At 40.3% G+C, this 19,270-nt stretch overlaps 1 protein-coding gene across 2 annotated transcripts in view; it reads left to right on the forward strand.

Moving 5' to 3' along the window:
* SPAG16 (sperm associated antigen 16) overlaps positions 1-19,270 on the forward strand; it is a 1,378,074-nt gene that overhangs the window by 1,058,633 nt on the left and 300,171 nt on the right. Inside the window, exon 16 of one of the 2 annotated variants that reach the window (XM_077272257.1) lies at positions 4,808-4,875. The exons of the other annotated variant lie outside the window; for it this stretch is intronic. Coding sequence (XP_077128372.1) covers positions 4,808-4,860 — 53 coding nt within the window. The 3' untranslated portion in view covers positions 4,861-4,875. Of the gene's footprint in view, positions 1-4,807; positions 4,876-19,270 lie in introns of those variants that run through there. 2 annotated transcript variants of the gene reach the window in all.

The raw sequence follows: 19,270 nt of genomic DNA on the forward strand, positions 1-19,270 counted from the left end.
TTTTATGAACTGTGACACTAAATATGTGGTATACTGCATTGCCTGTTTGACTTGTAAAATGTATTATGCTGGACAAACCATTAGGAAACTAAACCAGAAAATTGCGGACCCTATAGTAAATATAAGCAACAAAAATGGTTCAACTGGAAGAGAGAACTTGCTCTCAGAGAAGCATATTGGATACTATGTTTAAATACTGTTTCCTAATGGTATGAACTACAGAAACGATTTATATTATATCTATATCTATTAATTTGAATCTAATTTTCTTCCTGCCGTCCTGTTTGCACTTGTTATTTAATCACTGGTTAGCCAGGATTGGTCAATGTTCCTCATATTTATCCATGCTTATTCTTTGTTCACTATCCTACAACTAAGGGCACTTCTCTGTGCAAGAAACGCGTCAGGTTTCTTTTATGTTTTTTTAGTGGAATCTAATAAATATTACCGTTTTATAAGGATGCTAGTGCTGAGATGGTCCTTCCCCTTCTTCCTCTATATGGCTATTTTTCACCAGTTGGATCAGCACTCTCCGTGACTATCACACCACCCTGCTAATCTTGCTATGCTGGTAGCTCCTGGAACCTCTCCTCCTAATTGAGAAAAACCGTAAAAAGGTTAACCATCACCAGATGAGTAAGCAAAATGCTCGTTCCTTGGTTGAAATGATCTTTTTGGCGCAATGTACCGTAAAAGATCTTCATTGTTTTCGGCTGTGCTCTGTTTTGTGTAAACGAGACTCACACTGCCTAGAACCATGACAGCTGATGCGCACCGAGCAATCTAGTACAGATCACTCAGTGCACAATGTTTGTTTTGGTTTGCCTGTGAAAACAGGCATTCAAATGACCGCCAATCTGTAAAATTGTGATGCGGCGCCAGTGCAGCACAGCGCAACTTCCACCAGGGGGTGCTAGTGAGGGAAGAGAGACCACACACTCACAGCGCAGCAACACTGAGCAGTCGCACAGGTGTCACAGGTAACAAAAGAGTGGTCTGACGAGCTGAGTCAGAACTTGTCAGGAGCAGAAGTACCAGAAGTAACAACAATGCACGTAGTCAGAGACAAGCCAGAAGTCAGAGCCAAATGGGAGTGCAGAATTAAAAACGTGAGACGTAAGATGAAGTTGGGGTACAAGCCAGAAAGTTAAAGCCGGTCGGGGAACATGGTATCAGAGCTGGAAAACAAGAGACAGAGTCCAGAGATCAGGCCGAGTCATAACTGTAGGGAAACAACCAGATGAGCACTAAATCATTGATAGGGAACGGGTCTAATACAAATATGGGAAGTCAGAGGTAGAAGGATCACCAGGGTATACAGGTCAGCTGCTCTAGCCTGGAAGCATGAACTATCACTGACGCTGGCCAACAGACTGCAGAGGACTTAAAAAGCCCAGCCAGCTTCAAAATGAGGCAGAGGGGTTTAACTCCCGCATGACCAGTCCAGAGAGATGATAGCAGAAGATAAACCCCAAACTGGATCATGACAAAAAGTTTACCGATTGGCGGTTGTATTGTGACACCGGTCATTCCATCTAAATGGACCTTTAAATATAGTATCTGTTGTCTTTATTATTAAAAATAATAATAAAGAACTCCCTTATGCTCATGAGGTATAGGCTTATACACTGACAGCTGCGGCATCAGCTAATGAATAATTGATCACTTTTGGTCTTCAGCAAAACATTTTTAATATTTGTTTTTCCTTTTTTTAAATTTGTTTACCCATGCCCTGTCCATTTACACATTTACAGAAGCTGAAAAATAGGATTTTGTCCGTGCTCAGAGTATTTCAGATGGAAAATTTGGCTTTGTGTCACAAATTCCTGCAGAGAAGGTTGTAAAATTTGACCCAGTGGTTTGCAACCAGATACTGGGAATATAAAAGACTCTTGAGGCTCTTTAGAATCATGAAAATGGATTCTTAAGTGTGGCGCCTGAAAATTGTGAACATCTAGTTATAAATCAGTGTCTGAACCTTGTATACTTGTGGTGTAACTGAACGGCAGAATATTTTTCATGCTCTTGTTTATTGCCTCTGGTAGTTAACGCACTTGGTTTCAATTTCATCATTGCATAGTGCTGATTAATCTCACGCTCCCAATGTGCCTCTTTTCATGCTGGCTTCTCGTGTGTGCAGGCAAAGGTAGTTAAAGAACAAACAAGCACTATAAAAGCCCAGTGCATAAAACATGTTGTAAATTGTTTTTACCCTATTATTATATGCCTGTCTGTCAATCAGAAAATAGAAAGGAATATCCCACCGCACTCTCAAAGTCGATATGTTCACGATACCTTATTGAAGACGTTTCGACCCGTCCCTGGTCTTTATCTCAAGGCTGCAATATATCTGTATAACTGAAATACAGCATATGGGAGCATGAGCTCGTTATATAGGGATAACTTAGAAGAGTCCATCCATCTGGGGAATAAAAGAGAGTAAGGCAGGCACATCTCGTGCCATTGCACGGGAGCGGTCGAAACGTCTTTCTTATTTTGTAGCTAATCTGTTTTAAACCGGTTTATGCTTCTTTGATGTGTACCAATCAATAAAGTATCTTGAACCTATCGACTTTGAGAGTGCGGTGGATATTCCTTTCTATATACCGGGACTACAACCCACTTCTCCAGCACCATCAGGTAATAACTGCTTTGTAGGAAGCCTGATGACATTTCTCGTTGCAAATATTCCACAAATGTTTAATAAAAGAACAATTTGTTTATTATGATGATATAAAAACACAATGCATGTTGTAACTTTCATCTCAGAAGGCTTGGGTATCATAAGCGTTGATATTGTATAAGATTCTGTTCACACTTGCATGCTATCCTACATCTCCTCCATCACATTTAACATTGTTTTTTGATGGAAAAAAAAGTGTAGTATGCTGTACTGTGTTTTTTTCTAGAAAAATGATGGACACTAAAACAAACAGGGACCCTATTATAGTCTATTGGGCACCATTTGTATCCATCATGTGGCGGATCTGTTTCCATCATTAGCTTTCCTTTTGAGATAATTCCTAGCGGAGATGTTGGTGAGAATTATCAATAAAGTTTTCTCATATTTTTCACTGCTGGGACTCCCATCAGACATGAGACCGGAGGTCCGGTATTTCCTGTTTAAATGGAATAGCAGTGAATGTGCGCAACCACCACCATATTTATATGGGAGACTAGAGACCCACTATTCACAATTCAGTTTTTAGGGAGTCGCGCTGTGAGATCCGAATAGTTAGACACTTTTCACCTATCCTGTACTTAGGTAAAAAGTGTGGATTCAGGAAAAAAAAACATTTCTACGAATGATGTTCTGTGTTGTTATATAGATTTTTGTCTTCATGGCTTTAGGGCAGGAGGGTCATAAATGACAAAATATTCAGGCAGCCATTACCGCTTATAAGGGCTCACATGTATTCTTGTTTTAAATTGCATCTGTGTGTTGCGATCCATGATGCACAGACCTCCCGCGGGTCTCACGGCCTGAACTCCGCATCTTTATAGGCATATATAAGGCTGTTGAGTTTGGGACAGGAGACTTGCGGCGGTTTCATGCCTCATGGACCTCAGCACACGGATGTGACAGTCCGGTCTTAGGCCTCATTCAGATGTCCATATTTGTTCATTTACGCCAGAAAATGATAGGCATGTCATCTGTGTTTGGGATCTGAGCTTCATCAGCCTTTGGTCACAGTGTCAGATTTCGGTAACAGTACCGTATTTCATTAGTGATTTTCATATATGGATAAATATATTACAAAGCTTTTCCAAACCTTTGCAATGTTAAAGGGACTCTGTCAGCACAGAATGGCTGTTCAATCCAAGTTTGTATCATGGTGGGGCCAAACATTGAAGTGCACCTTCCCATCTACTAATAATCTTTATTTTTAAATAGCACTTTACAGTTTGCACACATTATCATCTCTGTCCCCAATGGGGCTCACAATCTAAATTCCCTATCAGTATGTCTTTGGAATGTGGGAGGAAACCAGAGTACCCGGAGGAAACCCACACAAACATGGGGAGAACATACAAACTCCTTCTGCTTGTTTTTCATCTATCTCCACCTTTTTCTGACACTTTGAAGCTAGAGCTGTCAATCAAAGAAGGGGGTGAAGATAGAAGGAAACAAGCAGGTTGGAAGGTGTATATAAATGTTTGGCCGCACCATGGATGCACCGAGCGCCTACCCTTGGCTTGAGCAGTCACTCTTTGTTGACAGTCCCTTCAGTCACAAACAGCACAAGGACTTCACGGACTTAACAGATCACATACGGGCTACACACATGTGATGTTCGTGATTTTCGCAGACCCATACACTTGTATTGGTACTTTTCATTTGTGATTCTGGTAAAACATGTCTTTGTGATTTTTGCATACAAACCTGGTCCACAAAAAGCATGGACATGTTAACAGCCCCTAGAAAATCATCAATAGAACACATGTAAAAACTGATGTCTGAATGAGACCTTAGTCAGAAGACAGGCTACACAAGGCTCCATCTCTGCATTGAGCGCTTGCTTTTCCAATGCATGTAGCTGACGTAGCACATGGGTGGAGTTGATCTCTCCTCCAGCATCAGAATCTTCTCACTGCCTTTCTACTTGTAATACACATAGCAATTTTATTTAGGCTCATCTGCTGCACAAATGCACACAATCTTAGCAGCATCCTTGGATTAGCCCTTGATAGTCTCTTCATAGAAATATATTGACTCTACTCTCCGATTTTGCACTTCTCTCTATTTCCCCCTCCATAAGCTGTGAATGAAATGACATTTGAATATTTGTTTTAAATTTAATTTCAGATAAACATTGCGAGCACTTATCTCAAGGGCTCACTGGAAAGCTTCACATCTAGAGCCAGTAATGTACTGTTTGCTGTGGATGCTGAGCGAAAAGTACACATCAATTTAACTGCAGCTTCTATTAAAGGATTACCCCATTTATGAAATCAACCTTCTCAGATTAAAAGCGATAAATATCTTTTCAATTTTTCTGTTGGCACCTTGATGCACAATTGCATAAAAATAGCCTGAAAATACCTTTAGTGCCATTTGACTCATAGTCATGCAGCTTATTAGAATGGAGCAAGAATTACTGGAAGCCGCCCAGTGATCAGATCATACTGATGGCACTTTAAGGATAGACATATAAATGGAAATTTTGGTAAAATTTTGTAAACCAAAGTCAGAAGAGAATCCAGTATGAAGAAAAAGTACAATTTCCTAATTAATATTTCCTATTTCTTTTCAATTACCTTCTAATTTTGGCTTAAAAAAGACCTCAGAAACGTAATTTGCTGTTTTAGCCTTAAAGGGGTTGTCCAAAAAGCAAAGTACATTTTAATCAATAGATCTTGGAAAAATATTAAGTTCCACAATTGGATGTTCTAATCTTTTTCCTGTGTTGAAACACAGCCCCTGCTGTGTGCTGTTTTATGGCTGCGTCCAACCATGCAGGGGTGCTGCAGTTCATGGTCAGCACATACCACATCTCCTGGCCAGGGGAGAAGCAAAGGTCACTGTGAGTATACAGATGAAACATCAGGGGCTTGCAGCTGCTGTTTTCTGATATAACATATTTCCTTGACTGAAGTAACACATAGATGAGTGTTTCTGCTGCATCTTCAACACTCTCATCTCATTCATCAATCAATCAAGTCAGTTGTGTAAATGTAAGGAGGGTTACCTTCTCTGCTCCATGCCTGGAACCACTTAGCTGTGCAGCAGGTTTCCCTGGGGGCAGACTTAGAGGCTGGGACAGGAAGGAAGCCAGGCTGAGAGAGAAAAGTGGCGCGCTTTCCAGGGCTAGAGCAGCGTGCACAGCAGACAGAGCAGAGTGTGCAGCAGAGAGAGAGCAGCATGTGCAGCAGAGAGAGCAGCAGATACAGCGGACAGAACAGCACACAGCTGCGCTCCGGGGAGGAGAGAGCTCCCGGTCGGAGGACTGAGACAGGAAGATTGTCCAGAAAGACTGCATCTTGTGAGTACGTGAAAGCCGACTCTGCTGTGACTGGAGATGTGCGCCCTGACGCTCGTGCAAAGACATTGACCCGTGCAAAGACAGTGACCAGTGCAGAGACAGTGGCCCCTAGCACCCACGGCATTAGTGCAGAGCCCCTGATTCCTGTTGGGAGACCCAATAATAGACTGAGCATCGTTCTCCCGAGATAGGCAGAAGACTCAGAGCACAGGGGACCCCGTTTGCCTAGCATCGCCTCTACTCACCACAGTAACCCCTCAAACCCCAGGTTGCTGGTTCCCAGAGACTACACAGCTCACGGATAACAGAGGGATGACAAGTGCCACTGTTTCTCGGTGCCTACGTTGGAGAAGACGACCCTACAAGCAAGTCCTCATCAGACTGATAAGTGTTTTTCCCAAGAACTTCCGTTTACTTCTGTTATACTGCTTCCCATATATTTTTCACTATTATTTCTGCAGTTTATATTCTACTGTTTTCTCCCTGTGAGGAGCATATCGCCCCTGTTAATAAACCCCCCTCAACAGTTAGTCTGTCTGTACCGTGGTGACAGTCTACCCTGCACTCTATTACATAAGAGCTCCAGGAGCCATTATACCTCACTGACATCATTTATGTTAGCTCAAAGGAATGGTGATGCAGCAGAAACACTTGCTCCTGTGATAAAACATGCAGGAAAATGTGTTACTTCAGGTAGTAGGGCTGTGGGTCCCTGCTGTTTCGTCTATATACTCACTCATCGTAAATGACTTATGCTTTCTCCCTGAGAAGGAGCTGTGGTATGTGCTGACCATGAACTGGAGCGACTCTGCATGGTTGGACACTGCAAATTGCTATTCATACCTGAGGCACGTTTATAAGATTATCTCAGCTCAGCACAGGAATATTTTTTCTAACACATCCAATTATGATACAGGAAAAATATGTCTTTGTACTGTGTTAGAAAGTAGATAAAAAATATTAACATTTGAGAGTCCTCAGTGGCTGATACTTTTAATGGCTAACTAAAAAGATGGTAACAAATAGCAAGTTTCCAAAACTACTAAGGTGTCTTCATCAGGCTCAGTATCACAGATTCAGATTTTCTGTTATACTGAGCCTGATGAAAAGGCCTGAGTAGTACCGGAAGCTTGCGATTTGTTATAATCTTTTCAGTTAGTCATTAAAAGGTACCAAACACCGAAGACTCTCAAATTTTAACATCCATTTAACATCCATTTTAACATCCAATTGTGGAACGTATTGTGCCAAGATCTCTTAATTAAAATGTTCGTTCTTTCGAAAACACCTTTATGGAGTTCCTTTCAGCTATTTTTGATGGAGGAAGCAACTTTAGTGATTGAATTAACTTAAAGTACAAACTAATAGTAATCCCTTTACAACCAGCTATTCCTGAGCTCATAATTCATGAGTTTCTGTATGTATGGCATGATTGAAACGTCTATTCAAAGACTGTTACATGGACCACTAACTTAAAATACTGCATGTCCATTTTTGGCCCCAGTTCTATATTTCTTGCACAGGTCTTATAGATACATGAAGAAAATATCTTAAGATTATTATTTTTTCTTCATGGTTGTCAGATGTAGAAACATATTGCTGCATCTTATTACTGGGACCACATATGGTTATAGATACTCTAGTATGGTATTCATGGCTCCAAATGCATCTTATATTTCACCTTTAAAATCAAATAGTGAATATATTTGTTTTTTTTCTGGCTGTGGATTTTCCATTGACTTCTATTGTACAGGTTTGTGTGCATGCTCTGTGACCTGTGCAGAGGTCACTATACAGTGGTGGTGAATGAAGCGAGTTGTGACCATTATCTATGGTCATTAGTGGAGTCTTTACTCTCTGTCTACAGCTTTATATCAGAGCGATGATGGTAATGAAATACAAGCTGGAAAGGATACTTCATAAAACATAAAATAGGGAACTTGCTAAGACCGGTGGTCTGTCCAGTGAAAACAATTTATCCCGAGATGTGGCATAGGTAATAACTTATTGATTGGCGGGGTTCAACTGCTGGGACTCACACCGATCATCTGGACAGGGAACTTTTATCTTCATTAGAATGGAGTGTAAGCGCTTATGTGTGACCTGTGCTCTGTTCATTCGACATGGGGCGTCTGAGCTCTGTGCTTTGCTTTTTCTGGCAGACGCATAGAAAATGAATGGACACTGGCCTGCTGTTGTACTTTGCAATGGACATACTGTTAGAGTTCCATGTCTGTGATTAAAATGTCCCAATCCACGATCAGCCACCAGTGACACATCCACCAATAAGAAAGTTGTCACTTATCATGTGGATAGATGATAACTTGTTTTCACTGAACATCTCCTTCAAGTTAAAATGTGGTGGAGTATTGTACAAATGTATTAATAAGCACAGATGGGCTAGCATCGAATTGGCATCAGGCATCGAATTGGATCAACATTTATTCCAACTGGTGGTGCAAATTATGGTAAATCTATCAGTTCAGTGGTGTCTCCACTCCACCTGTTTCTTTTTTCATTTTTGAAAAATGTGAGGGACACGCAAAACCATCACTGTTGTAAATTTCTCCTGTATATGCGGATTTCACCAACATTTGCAACTTTTTTATGCTACTAAACTGTAAATTCTCCTCAAAGTTTGACCCATATTTAAAACTCAGTGACCAGAATGAAAACAGCTAGATTGCAAATAATGTTCTGACTATTGGCATTGGTTTTTCAGGAGAATCTGCAGGTGCATAGAGGCAGCACACACACCACAGTGCCAAAATACAGTTCCAGTCCTAATTCGAGCCTGTGCCTAGTCAAATTTTTATTCTTCCTGGTAATCATTGTTTTCCATTTCTCAAGTCCCCAGTAATCTGGACCAACGTTCCCCAAATCCAGTCCTCAAGAGTCACCAGCAGATTATGTTTTCTATATTTTCTTAGTATTGGCCAGATCATAATTCCATTACTTGTGCAATACTAAGAAAACACTGAAAACATGGTCTGTTGGTGGCTCTTGAGAACTGGAGTTGTGGTACACTGATCTAGACCATGCATGTGTTGTCATTGTCTATTATGATTTCAGAACATTTTGAGAAAAAAGAAAATGCCAATATGACAAAAGCAAGGAGCGACACTACAGGAAAGCCCCAATAAACCAATATAGTCATGCTGAGTATTACTTAGTATCTAATAAATACATGGTGAACAACGCCACACCTAAATTACAATGTGCAACTCCTACAAACTAAAAGGGCAGAAAAAATCCCACAGTACCAAAGAACCGTGCAAAAAATATCACATTTTATAGGAAAAAAAGGATTAAAAATTAGACACATGATTGATAGCGGGAGAATGGCATGTAACAACGTGATCACCATAATGGTGAAGTCAATACACTACAGTACAATTAGAAATATCATCATGATAAATTCATATCAAATGTCATTATTCATCCTGCAGCCCATTTTTAATGCTTTTTTTTTATTTAATAAAGTTTGATAGTTTTCTATGTACTTTCACAAAAGACACATTTTAATGTAAGTACACATGTACTCTATGTTTCAGAGATATTGGTGATTTCTTGCTATGGTAGAATAGTGGCACCATGATTAACTGCTCTAATTTCTGGAAAATGTACTTTGGTTACCGCCTAATTGCTATTTATATGAAAACTTGTGTTCATTTGTTGAAAGTTTTTATTTTCACAATCGAGATTTCGCAATTTAATTGGTGACAGTGTTTTATATTTTGCCTCCTACAAATGTTTTCAGACTAATATGGCTTCTGCTGGAGCATTAATTAGTAAATGGAGCCTGAATATTACAGTATTTTATATTTTACAACAAATTTATGTGTGTAGGTTTAATCTAGTTTCTTTTATCAGATTATAACCTTATTCCAAAGTGTCATGTAATAAATGATGACTCTAATATGCACTAGGAAACAAATAATGCGTATGCCATTTCTCTTTTCATCATATTGACTCCTCCAGCACTTGGCGTGATGGTCCTCACATTAATGGAAAGGGCCACTCAGCTTGGAATAAGCTATTAAATAAGTCTGGTGCGTCGCCAAGAACAATTTGTTAGGAGAGAGGTCCTTCAAATGGGATCAACATTTAGTGCCATTTAATGCATGTTAAGGGTTTGGTCCAACTGTATGATATCTAAATATATATTTTTATGTTGACCTGAACTTCTAATAAGCTCTTTATAATGTTCATTAGTCATCTCTGGGCTAATGCTCTCATTTAAAATCTTTCTACATACAGTGTTTTATCGCTTGCATACATTTATGCCTAATGTCAATTACTATTTTTATGATGGAGAAAATTTATTTTTGTTTTTGACAAACTATTGACATTTTCTGATATTATAATGATAAAATCAAGAATGTGACTTGTTAAATGCTCCACCTTTGTGTCAGAAATATGGGCCTTACAGCTCACTCATGTTTCAGTGACCAGTCAATCAGAGTTACGAGGCAGGCCGCGGGCAGGGACAAGGCAGAGAAGAAGGAGAGCTGGAAGTGTGGTGTCCAGTCCACCATCTGCACTTGCAACTCATTAGCATACAATTTAAACTATGGATTTGTTTTAAAACAGGAAAACAGATTTGCAAACTTAGGGTCATGTGCTGACTAGATGCCTGGGCTTTTCTCAATTCTCTTCCATTGAGATACTGCAGGTGAACTAGTCTGCACGTGAAAGTGTGCAAATCTTGTGAATGCCGTTGATGAAGGGGGGCTCAGCCTTACTCCTGCTCAGCATCCATTTTAGAGACTTTGGATTAAGACTCCATTTTGTGTTTGAATTTCTTAGTGCTCAATGTAGAAGAAGAAATTTAATGGTGTTACCACACCCTGCTTGTGTACAAGCTAAACCCTGCAAATTCCAAGAAATGGCTGACTACCACCTGAAAGCATCAGAACTCTATGCATCATAAGCAGTAGTGTGTCTATGCATGATAAGGAATAAGTGTCACAAGGATACCCTGACATTGTGGGGTCAGACGATTGCAGAGTCTGGTGACACATGCACCTGCAGATTCCCTGTCCGATTAGCAGTTGTTGCTTTCTTTGCTCTCGTGCTGCAAGGGTTAAACTGCTTTGTTGGACTCCTGGTGTTCTCTGTCTTGGGTTGTATCAGCTGTTCTGAGTTTGTTGCTCCCATTAGGTGTAAGAACTCTCTTCCTTGCTTCTGACCTTGCCAGTGACAGTTATCACTACCTGGTAGTACAAGTACAGTGACTAGTTTCCTACTATATAGTGAAATACAAGGAAAAATGAGGCTAGTGACAAATAATTAAATTATTGAAAATGACACCACATAGACAGTAGAATAATGGACTAAATAGCATTACTATCAGTCATAATTGACAATTGAGAGCCAGAAAAACATATAAAAGGGCACTGCAAGTACAATACATATATAGCACATGATTTAAATGCTGAAATCAACATGTATTAAAGTTCTAGGACATACCTGTCATGAGTGTGTCGCGTCCTCCTGTGAGATCTGGGGTTAGGAAATCATTACGTATTGTGAATTGCAAGTCTTCAATTTAGCCTGTGTGTTTTGTTCTCCTTATTAAATGAATTTTGTTTCCTTTGGTGCTGAAGGGTTAACGACCCTTTCTATGCTGGCTAGTATAATGCAGCTCCATCTCACAGCTGTTCCTGACTTGCTCATTTCCTCTCTATAAAATCTGTTCATACCTTCTCTTCCTTGCCAGTGAAAGTTTACTTCCTGGTTCGCTGGAGTTGGTGTGCTGTAGTTGAAGATTGTTGTATGCTGTTTTTTGGGGTGTATGCTTCCCTCTCCTTCAGAGGTACATTTGGGAGCAGGGATAGTTAGGGGGACGGTGCAGGACCCCTTCCCCTAATCATGTACAGTTACAGAGTGACAATACTACAGCCCCCTCACACCACTCCAACACTGTTTCGCTACTGCTTCATGAGGGTGTGTCAACAGTATTACTATCTTACTACCACCTTTCACCAGTTCCTCTCTATTTCACAAAGAAAAATATGTAAATTAGCAGTAGCTAATGCAAATACTGTACTATATATAAGATTACATAAATATATGTTTATACATAATTTTATGACGCTGTCAATCCACTCACCTCCCTGTCTTTTTTTAGACAGTACCTCTGCTTGTCAGCTTCAATCCTCCTTATTCTCCTGTTGCCTAAGACATGAAGGGTACTATCACAAGATGTGGGCATAACCGAACTCATTGTCGGGATGGTCCTCTGCTGTGACTAACCACTCCTTCCCCAGTCCTTTCTTGGCCCTCCTGTTGCTGCAGTTGACATGATGTTCAGATGGGGAGATGGTGAGGAGGGGAAAGTAGTGCTCAAAGTAAGAACTTTGCAGGTTTGGTGATCACCTTTACTGCTGCTAACACAACACGACCACACCTTTTCCGATGCTAAGGGCACATTGAGAAGTCCATACAAATCGGTCTGAGATTGGATTGCAGTGTACAGACTGGCCATGCCATGGGTCTTCCGACCTAAGCATTGCAGCTTCATATATTTCTATGAAGCTGTCACGCTCAGATCAGGAGACCCACCGGCAGTCCATACATTACAGTCCAATCTCAGACTGATTTGTTGGGACGTCTCAATGTGTCCTAAGAGTGAGTGCAGCCTGCTGTAGCTTGGTTGTGGCTGCTTTTGCAAAATATGTTGAGCAACTTGGGTGGCCATTTGGCTCTGGTGACTTCAGTCACTAAGCAATTACTCAATTTGTTCATGTTATATTCAGCCATTTTGGCTATTAAAATGTACAATGGGACGCACATACCCTCTGCCCCAGTATGTCTCTAGCAGTATGCGTAGCAAAGATAGAAAGCAATATATCTGGGTATACCCTTTATGGCTGACTTTAGTGTTGGGTCTCGATTTGCCAAGGGCATTGGTTTTATCAGTAATACGAATGCAGTTTTAAGTCACAAATGCCCAGGAAAAGGTAAAATATTGTAAGTTGAAGAAACATCTTTTTTTTAATATCGTGCAGTAAGGTGTGAATCACATTTTTTTTTGAATGGTTTGTAAAAGTTGGGCCTTCCTATACAGGCACGGCATATTATTACAGCGGCACCATTGTTGCATCCACACTGCACATGAGACATTAATCTTGTGTGCTAGTTCAATTTGCTTGACAAAATGATATGACTTGGCGAATTACGGATCCTTTTCATCAAGCCATGTGGAATCATGACAGAGCGTTTCCCTAGAATGACAGCCTCGTGTATTTCCATCTGATTATTTATGTACATTTTCTCCATACACCTTTCATGGTGAATACCTGTTTATGATGTATGTTAGGCTATGTTCACTTCTACATCAGAAGCTTGAGCTTTGTCAATATTACTAGAAAAAAAGTACAGTGGTATTTTATTTATTTTTTTTACATCGTAATGAAGGACACAACAACAGAACCATATTAAAGCTGATGAAATTCATCAGGTGCCATTTGTGTCCATCATTTCACGCTTCCATCCTCTTCATGAATTCCAGTTTTTGTGCCTTCTATGAAAAGAGCAACGTCAAGAGGTAAACTAATGGAATGGGGTTTTAAAAATTCATTTGAGGCTAGCATATTAGGCTTTTATGCAGGAACCTGAGTGCACATGTAGCTGACACTCAATGTTAAAGCACTAGATGAAAACTGAAAAGGACATGGTGCTCCATAGTGCATGGATCTTTAGCTGGATTGGAGTAAGAATAGGCTTAGATAAGAGGTAATGTGCTCACCTTGTTAGGGATAGCATTATCATTAGGCACGCTCCCATGTTCATTCATGTAGGCACAGATTCTCAGCTGCTGCTGTATTCTCATATCCGGCTGGTCATGGAAACCATTGGAATAAAGATAAGCCACAGCATGAAAAAATGTTTAAGAAAAATTGAGAAAAATGTGCTACTGACCCCAACAATTAAAATAATATCAGAGGAAAATACATAAAAAAAAGTTTATGTATGAATTCATAAGTATATGCATTTTGGTACTAAACCACAGCCTTCATCAGCAGCGGTTTTAAAGATTTAAAGTGTTTTTCACTATTTTTTTATGTTTTGGCTTACTCATTGTTAAAAGGGTCCTTTATTTATTATCTTCATCAATAAATCAGAGAAACGTATGCATAAAGTGAGTCCCTTGCACTGGAGAACCTAACAAATCCATGCATTACATAGAAAATACTTAAGGAGGTTGTCCGGGTTTAAGCTACAAGTCTGCAGTCACTCTGTGACTGCACACTTGTGAATCCAGAAACTGAGGACTAAGAGCACTATACATGTTCGAAATGCGTCCAGTTATTCAGCACATTCCTTCCTCCAGTATGCACTGGTTTGACAAGCAGCTTACTTTTTAAATTTGTCCAAATAAAGACTTTTGATTTTATTTCCTGAGCTGGATACCTTCATTTTCATGCACAAGTACCTGGCGTCAAGCAGAGACGTTTCCATGCTCGGATCAAATTTCTCATGGGCTGTGAGAATACGATCACAAGGGTGAGCTGAATTATTTTCTTTTTTCTGTCTAGCAATACCTTTACATAATCAGTCTGGTCCTCCTTTACATTGAAATCACTGTTTGAATTGATATGCAAATTAGGATGAAGTGCTATGGTAGATCTGAAGCCTCTGTCACTCCATCTCTATTCCCCGCCCTGCGCTGCCTCCTCTTGTGTGACTAACAGCTCCTTTGCCTGGAGTCACACAGTATAGAGCCTGTCAGTCAAGCAGGAGGAGGCAGTGTTGGGCAAAACATAGAGCTGGAGTGACAGAGGCTTCAGATCTACAGCCACATTTGCATATGAATTAAACACTGACTTCTCAGTTATGGAGGAACGGAGTGGCCATGTAAAGGTGTGACCAGCTGATTTTCAGATGAACCATTTTCTCAAAAGCAAACAACCCCTTTATGGAAGGTTCTGTGACTTCCATGATTGCTGCCTCCCTTTAAAAAAAAAAAAGCTAAATATTTGCATTATTCTACCTTTCATTTTGCCTTGCAAATTTTTATTGGGTAATTCATCTACCTCATTCATTTCCAGGTAACCGCTGATTCAAAAGGGGATACTCTGTGATTAGTGCTGAACGTCTTTAAGAAGGAGAGCTTTTATTTTTGCTCTAACTAATTATACCAGCGGATGGGAATACTTAATGCTGTGTATTAAATTATTTTGCTGCTGAATTTTCTCACGGGATCTAGAACAAATATTTACACACCGCCGAGCAAATAATTATTCACCGCGCACGTTTAGGATTCTTGCAATTTCTAATGGAAACCAAAATGGAAAAAAAGAAAACGCATTAATTGCCAGCCGTCCCTTGACGAAGTGATAAGTAGAGCCATCAGGGAAGTATCCTTTCTATAGCAATGTCTTGCGATGACGTGTCAGGCAGAGAGGTAAATGTGCCCCCTAGTCATCTTTCAGACCCGAGTCTCTGATATTTAAATAGTTTTTTCTCTTCCCGTGTTGACAGAAAGATGTGAATCCTCATTTACTGAAGACTGGAATTAATTAGCTCTTGCTTTGAACATTTTTTTTCCCTAACTGTTGTTTAATAAAAGGAAGAGTTCCTGTCGCTCGCTTTGAAAGTTGCAGCACTGCATCTGAAGCCTGGCTTAAATACAAGTGTTTAATCTTCTAATTAGTTCCCTCCTGTCGGCAATCAGTTAGATGCTGAGCATCCTTGAAGGTCACTTTGTCCTTCCTCCATTGAATCTCTTAAAGAGACTATACTTGGCCAGCATTAGTACCTGGAGAGTTGCCTGCTCACATATTCAGCCGTTCGGACTTATAGCTCACATTCTGGAAGTTAATGTGAGCAGAGAGTCTGGACAGCGGAGGTCACTGGCACCGGGATTATTTCTTTACATATGTATACAGCTGGTCCCCGTTCAGCTCACTAAATTCTGCCGTTTTATGCACCTTCTGCCAAATGTCCTTGAACATGGAACAAGTTATGTGGATGTATTACAATTGATTAGCTCTAAAAAATGGTGCTGGGTGTTGGCATCAGATTGTAATTAAAAGTTTAATTTAAACACAGTTTAATTGTTTCATAAAACATAGTTTTTTTTGGATAAAACACCCATTTAGTAAAAGCTTTGGCATCATGACTTGTTTGACATTGGCGTTTATGGCCGTCCATACACAGTAAACTAATTTCTGCCTATCCCGCTGATAATGACGGGGTTGGCTGATGGTCTATTGCGTATGGGGCGCCTGCTAACTGATGGTTGTGGGAGATGCCGATCATGCATGTCCAATTTCAGACTGCCGATCGCATTGTTCTTCCGCAGATAAGGCTGGGGTCACATGACAAATTCTCTTTCATCCGAGAAAATCGGTCTGATAATGCTAATAAGACTCTGATCCGAGTTTGATCAGTATGTAATCCTATTCTCTCGGATAATGAGAAATAGTAAAAAAAAACAATTCTCTATCTTCTCCATTCTGTCTGTCTGTGAAAATCAGACCGCACTCAGATGTCATCCAATTTTTTCCATGGACCCATAGACATGAATGGCCGAGTATGATCCGATATTGAATGTAAATCATGTATGCTGCAAAAAATCGGACATGTGCACTACTCCATAGAATAATGTGGGACGAGTGTTATCTGTCAAAATGAAGGATAGTACTCTTCCGATTTTTACAGTCGTTTGCATGAGCCCATATAGAGAACACAGGAGTAGTCGGCCAAATGATCGCTCCTATATATTGGAGAGATGGCTGTGGGCCCAACGATCGGCCAAAGCATGGTTCGGCCAAGAGTCATCTATTCTGTATGGCCAGCTTTATACTCTTCTGTAAATCAGTGCAGATTGCTGCTCTTTGTTTTGTGTGCTCTATATTAATTACCAAATAATGGTTGTGTTATTACAACATCAATTTCACAATATTATGTCCCTTTTTTGATTGAGGGTACCACGTTATGCAAAGTCAACTAACAAGTTTCTTTTAGGTAAGGATAGGAGTAGCAGTTTTCTGGAAGACATTGCTCAATACTCAACTTAAGGTTGAGGATAACTATTCTTGTGTATGCCATACTTATCAAAGAATTCAGGTGCAGAATTATCTGCTGATCTTCTACCAAGCTGTTCTGTATACTATTATCTATGTAATCTGTTCTCTTGCTAAAACACTGGAAGTTTTATGGAAATGTATTAAAAAACAACTTTTACTGCGAGAACTAAAGTTCTTCTGATTCAGATCTTAGGGGTAACGTTTCTCCTTGTGGAGAGTGACCTGCCTGACATGTCAGTGTAAGGAGGCTTATAGGTGATTCAGTGTTCCTCTGGGAAATTTAATATGCAAATTGCCTCTTCAGAGATGAAGAGGACTTGAGCTTTAGTGCCCCCTATCGGAAGTATCAATCCTAAAAGTCAATATCGATCCTTCAGCGAGCCTTGCCATATAACTTGTGATAAAAGACAGTCTAGAATTTAAATTTGCAGACACGGTGTTCAAGGGTTTTGCCCCTCATCAGTGCAAAGTATGAGATCTGACTTTCCAATATGAGAGGCTTAAGACTGGAATTTCCTTGTGGAGCATGTTATTCCTCAAGTCCTCTTCCTCTCTGAAGAGGTAATTTACATATTTGATTCAGCTGTGTCCCTAATTGATTCAGTGTTGGTTAGAAAAAGCTCCTTTTTGTTGGTTGGCATGCAGAATTTCGTCTCGCTGCCAATGTCGAAGAGGAAAGCTAAGCTGCTGAGCATGTGTGCCCAAAAACACTGCAGACATTAGAAGAACCACAGGGGCACCACAACAAAAAATGTAACATAACTGATTTAATCCAGAAATATCTTAATAAATTGTGGAGCAAGCTCTTTAATGGAAATGAATCACAAATATGGCGGCCCTGGCATGCCAGTTTGTGATATCAATGGGTTACCAATAGTTTATTTGATACATCATGAAGTTAATCAAAGTGAATCTGACAACACAAAGTGACTGCTCAAACCAAGCACATGCACTCGGTGCACTCTTTAAGTGGCCAAACAGTTCATTGCGTCTTCCCTCTTATGTTTTCCATCTGATGTTCCTTGATTGACAGCATTGATTTACAAGAAGCACTTGTTGGCCCTTTTGCCTTCACTCTGCGGTCCAGCTCACCCCAAACCATCTCGATTGGGTTCAGGTCAGGTGACTGTGGAGGCCAGGTCATCTGACTTGGCACCCCATCACTCTCCTTCTTGGTCAAATAGCCCTTACACAGCCTGGAGGTGTGTTTGGGGTTATTGTCCTGTTGAAAAATAAATGATGGTCCAACTAAACGCAAACTGGATGGAATAGCATGCCGCTGCAAGATGCTGTGGCAGCCATGCTGGTTCAGTATGCCTTCAATTTTGAATAAATCCCCAACAGTGTCACCAGCAAAGCACCCCCACACCATCACACCTCCTCCTCCATGCTTCACGGTGGGAACCAGGCGTGTAGAGTCCATCCGTTCACCTTTTCTGCGTCACACAAAGACACGGTGGTTGGAACCAAAGATCTCAAATTTGGACTCATCAGACCAAAGCACAGATTTCCACTGGTCTGATGTCCATTCCTTGTGTTCTTTAGCCCAAACAAGTCTCTTCTGCTTGTTGACTGTCTTTAGCAGTGGTTTCCTAACAGCTATTTTACCATGAAGGCCTGCTGCACAAAGTCTCCTCTTAACAGTTGTTGTAGAGATGTGTCTGCTGCTAGACCTCTGTGTGGCATTGACCTGGTCTCTAATCTGAGCTGCTGTTAACCTGCGATTTCTGAGGCTGGTGACTCAGATAAACTTATCCTCAGAAGCAGAGGTGACTCTTGGTCTTGGTCCCAACCCCATTTATAAGGCAAAAAATCCCACTTATTAAACCTGACAGGGCAGACCTGTGAAGTGAAAATAATTCCCGGTGACTACCTCTTGAAGCTCATCAAGAGAATGCCAAAAGTGTGCAGAGCAGTCATCAAAGCAAAAGGTGGCTACTTTGAAGAACCTAGAATATAAGACATATTTTCAGTTGTTTCACACTTTTTTGTTAAGTATATAATTCCACATGTGTTAATTCATAGTTTTGATGCCTTGAGTGTGAATGTACAATTTTCATAGTCATGAAAATACAATAAAATCTTTACATGAGAAGGTGTGTCCAAACTTTTGGTCTGTACTGTAGATAGAAAACAAGTAGGTGGGAGGGTGGGCTGAACTATTTGGCTACACCAAGGGTGCGGCAATTGCCTTTTTTGTTTTGAACAGTGATTTTGTGCTCACAAACTCCTTTTAACCAGAAAACA

Source organism: Ranitomeya variabilis, chromosome 7 (genome assembly GCF_051348905.1).
Source record: "Ranitomeya variabilis isolate aRanVar5 chromosome 7, aRanVar5.hap1, whole genome shotgun sequence".
Classification (NCBI taxonomy): Eukaryota; Metazoa; Chordata; class Amphibia; order Anura; family Dendrobatidae; genus Ranitomeya; species Ranitomeya variabilis.